Here is a 5,063-nt window from a genome sequence, read left to right as displayed (position 1 = left end):
CCCCCCCCCCCCCCAGCCACAACCCACCCCCCATGATAGACATAAAACATCCCCCATAACAGGCTCAAAGCAGCCCCCATCACAGCCACAAATCAACCAAAGAGATGCCCACAACCTTAAACACAAAGCACACACCGCAGTCAACCACAACACAGAGCACACACAGTACCATCACAACCCCCACACACCCACATAATAGTTTCATCAAAACCATTCTCCAAATTAAATAAAAATCAAAAAAACGGGTGAGGAAAGCAAACCGCAAAGAGAATCTACAATTCCATCAAAAAATCTTCACAGATTGCATATTGAAAAAGGCATTCGATCGAAAAACTTACACTGCACAATAGCTGAGGTCAGAATGAGGAGGAGGTTAAAGGCGAGCGAGGAGCACTCCAGTGAGAGAGGAGAGCTAGCCGTTACCTAGAGCAGAACCGGATAGAGCGAGGAACGAAGCGCAAGCAAATAAACCTCTAAGGTAAGAATGCGAGCCGTAGGGTTGATCCCGATGTCGTGTTTATTAATGATACGATCCAGCGTTTTAGGATAAGCAGAAAAAACTAAATAAACAAACGTCTGACATGCGTTTTGAAAACACAAACGCAACATTTAAGTTGTCCCAAAAGCACCCTTAAGCATAAAGAATAACATAATGAATAGCTAAAAGAAGCACTCAGTGTTATATGCATAATCATCTGAACTATAAAATAGTATAGAATCACGTGTAGCATAATAAAAATCAACTTACATTCATAAATTAATTGTTGGTATTCATCTAGAATATGTCAAAATTCCTAAATGCATCAGTGTCAACTAGCAATCATATGCATACCTATAGAAGATCATTTTTCTTAAATTAGCACAAGATTAATTTACTTAATTTAATGGAACAGCCCTACGACAAGTTTCTCTATGCTCACCTCGAGCTCAACGTCTCGTGTAGACAACTTGGAGCTTGTAGACAACATAAAGTTCCATAAAATTCGGCTAAGAGCATGACTTAACCCAAAACAAGCAGTAATTGCCAAAACATAGCTCAAAAGGACTTCGGCATATATTGCCCCTCTGAAACCGGATAATCTTCATCATATCACCTCCAACTTAACTTCTACTTCTCTAAACTCATGATAAAAACTTTTCAGAAGCTTTTAAAATTGTTATACTAAATATAACACACAATTGGCACCTCTGACGGCTACTGCAAATGAGGAAAACACGAAAAACGAGACAAAAGTCAAGATGAAAGTGTGAACAAGGAAATGAATGCATAGAATGATACAACAACAACAAAGCCTTAATCCCACCACGTGAGGTCGGCTACATTAATCCTTTTTCTCCATTGTGTCCTATTTAGTATCATATTTTCATTTAGTTCTAATAAATTAAGATCATTTTTTATACAATAAGCCCAAGTCTTCCTAGATCAACCTCTGCCGTTCTTAACACCAACCCTATCACGGATATAATCATTTATTTTGTCTCTAAGTGTAAAGCCACTCATCCACCTAATCATTCTCATCTCGAGAACACTTAACTTAGTATTATGCTTCTCTTTTAAAGGACAACATTCAGCGCCATAGAGCATTGTAAGTCTCACCACCGTCTTATAAAATTTTATCTTCAGTTTAAGCGGTACTTGTCTAACACACAAAAGGCCCGAAGCATTCCTCCACTTCAACCAACCAACTTGAAGTCTACTATTAACATCCCCATCTACATCATCATTGCTTTGAACAACAGACCCGAGATATCTAAATCGTTCACACCTTTTAATAATTTGATTACCCAAAGTTACATTTTTGTCACTAGAGCTATTACTACTAAAATTATATTCCATGTATTCAGTTTTAGTTATACTCAAATTAAAGGCCCAAATGCATAGAATGATGAAAGAAAAAAAATTCTACTTACAGAATTTACGCTGAAGCCCTAAATCGCAAGCTGCCATACTCAGGTAGTCTCTCGGTTCGCTACTGGCTCATGTCCAGTTGGCAGCCCTTGCACTGTAGCAAGGAGTCACAGGCCCCGCCTGCTTCAGTCGAGCGTGAGCAGAAAAAGGGAGGGGAATCGTGAGAGGATGGAAAAAAATCAGAAGAAGTCGGGTAGGGAGAACATTACAAAGCTCACAAAAACTCTAATTGATCAAGTGAACATAATAAAATAATTATGTCTCTTAAATGTCTCTATCTAATTCTATGACAATATATTATTGTATTTTTTATCTTCCAATTACTCGTCTTAAAATCAAGAACTAATAATCCATGTTGATTACTTGATTTTTTACTTATAATAATTATAAAATCTTTGCATCCTCGACAATCTTTTCTTCTCATGAGAAAATGATTAATTTGTGTTTTAATAAATTCATCATTATCAATAATAATATGATAATATCTTTTCTTAAATAAAGTATTAGCAATAACAAAATCATAAGCTAAAGCAAAATCTAAGATAGTTCTGCTTCTTCACTTAATACTCCAAAATCATAACCACCATGAATATTTCTAAAATATTCTAATTGAATTAAATCTTACCAAAACAATTATAGTTTATAAATGCTCTTTTGATAATTTATTAGATGCAAAAAGATAAATGCCAATTATACTATGAATCTAGAAATGAATTTGCAGCAATATCAATACAATTTCATGAACATGAACCCATTCTTGAACAAAAATCATAATTAAGGAAGTAAAAAACTTGAACGATGGTAAAAAGCTTCATTCCTTCTCATTAATTCAAGAGGTATTTAAACAAAGAACTGCCTGAATTATATTTGGAATCTAGATAATTGTAGAATTGTAGAAAGAGTAATAGTTACAAAAAATTTAAATTCAAATAAGTTCCAAAATCATTCACTCTTTCTTTTTTAATTCAGCTAGCCAATACCCAAACTAAAACCGCAAACTATCCACAATTTTCATCTCGTGTAAAGTTTAGCTAAAACAAAAAAACTTTCCTTGCTTGAGCTCGTGAATTGATTCATGCTTACACCACCATCTAGCTTTTCCTTTCTTTCCTGAATCAGTGGGCTCCATTTTTCCCTTTTTATTGCTATTGAATGGGTGGATACTTTTTTCTAGCATTGAATCTGTGGGTGCTAGTTCTTCCTTTTCTACCTCCACCAATCAGCCTACACTCCTCACCACAATTTCATTCAAAATCAACCTACATTATTTTTCTAATTCTGAATTCGAGGTGATAGATGTGCGTGCTAATAATAGAAACAAATTTTTTTAATTATGATAAGAAAAATCTAAATAAATCAGCAAGCTCTGACAATATTTGATGCATTTTTTTCATATGGCTGAAAAGCTGAGTTACACGTCCACGGGTGCAGATGTTGACCACGTGTTGGTAAACATCAAAGGGAACTTTCACAAGTTTATAAAAGATCAACAAAATGTTTCTTCTCCAGGTTTTCTTAACCACAGAAGAGAACACAAAATATATCGTGAATAGTGAATTATCAATTTTTTTCTTTATCAAACATCGCTAGCAACAATTAGAAGCCTTTTAAATAGTCATCATTCAAAAATTGTAGAAACAGTAGATGAATGTTGTATTCGAACGAGGACATTGATAAACCTGATTAAAAAGAATCAACTTGTGAAAAGAAAACTGATCCTAGTAATCAGTGCTAAGACGACAAAAGCATAAATAAATATAAACAATACCAGGAAAATGCAATGAAAGCATAAATGAAAGAATAACAACGTTTCATACCTTGGTAGAACCCGCATCCAGGCTATTATGTACAAGTTCCTCAACAACTCGGGGCAAGTCAAATAAAAATGTGCTTGAGTGCAAAGAATCATACACATTGCGAGACAAACGCCTTATCTCTTTACTTGACATCTGCTGGGAAAGCGCAACAAATAAGTAATAAACAAAGCCACAGATTTGCATCAACAGTAAAGAATAGAAAATTTTAGTTAAGAAGAATAATCAAGTAAGAATCAAACATTTAAGTATAGCATCATGAAATAAATAAGACAAATTAGGTCTTATTTTCAATTTCTATAGATAACATGCATGAAGTTAAATAATTGGTACATTTTTTTTTTTTTTTGCATGAGACCTAGCAATGTTTGAGGATTCTTAAATCATTTAGACAACCATCAACAAAGTGACGTCTCATTTCATATAACCGAATGAGCTAAAGAGAGGGACAGGAAGTGAGGTGTCGAGAAATGAAACAGTATTTTCACTTATCGACTTACCTGTAGAAAGGTAGGTGCGAAGGAGAGGAGGACGTTGTGGGAATAGGGCCGTTAACGATCCAATTTCAAGCAAAGTTGGCGGCTCAAACTTGGCTCGAAAAAAATTCAATCCAAATTTTGGCTTGTAGCTCGACTCGTTTATTTCGATCCGACTTAATCCAAGCCAAAACTTGAATTAATTTTTAAGCAATTAACGATCTTCAAGCTAAATTCGCAGAATTCACGGTCATAAGATCATTGGGGCATTAACGATCTGATTTTGAGCCCAGTTAGGGTTGGCTCAAAATCGGCTCAAAAAATTTTGATTCCAAAATTTTGGCTCATATCTCAACTCGTTTATCCCAAAAATATGATCCTGATTGAAGCCAGAATTCAATTCAAACTTCAAGCGATTAAAGCTCCTCGAGCTAATTCACAGCCACACGCGGGAGGCATTGTCGAGCATAGGCGTGATGCTAGGGCTTTCACCTAGCCAAGGGCAGCAAAGTCTACGTCTTCGAACACGTAACGTCGGTCGTTTTAATTTTGGTTTTGAAAAATATAGAAAAATATGAAAATAGTTTCGATATGAATATGATTTTTGAAAGTAGCATTTTGATTTAAAAATAGGTGAGACCAAACGAGTCTCACATTTTTTATAGTTTAAATGACTAAGCACGATACCACAAGTAATACACTTATCCCGAAGAATAAACATATCACTTATAGTAGACTCAATCACCTAAACTAAAGAATTTGTGACATCCATTTGGTCTGCGACATATTTTATATGAGGCCAACAAGTTCCCCTACCTAATATAAGGATTAGATAGGGGTTATTTTACTTGGGTTTCAAGTTCC

General features: G+C 35.1%; 1 protein-coding gene across 1 annotated transcript in view; it reads right to left on the bottom strand.

The window, feature by feature from the left end:
- Window positions 1–5,063, bottom strand: part of LOC110031496 (DNA mismatch repair protein MLH3-like) — a 108,347-nt gene that overhangs the window by 90,178 nt on the left and 13,106 nt on the right. The window contains exon 2 of the mRNA XM_020734719.1: window positions 3,727–3,858. Within this exon, the coding sequence (XP_020590378.1) occupies window positions 3,727–3,858 (132 nt within the window). The remainder of the gene's footprint in view (window positions 1–3,726; window positions 3,859–5,063) is intronic.

The sequence above is a fragment of the Phalaenopsis equestris genome, unplaced genomic scaffold (assembly GCF_001263595.1).
Source record: "Phalaenopsis equestris unplaced genomic scaffold, ASM126359v1 Scaffold000834, whole genome shotgun sequence".
NCBI lineage: Eukaryota > Viridiplantae > Streptophyta > Magnoliopsida > Asparagales > Orchidaceae > Phalaenopsis > Phalaenopsis equestris.
This window is presented reverse-complemented; position numbering and strand designations above follow the sequence as displayed.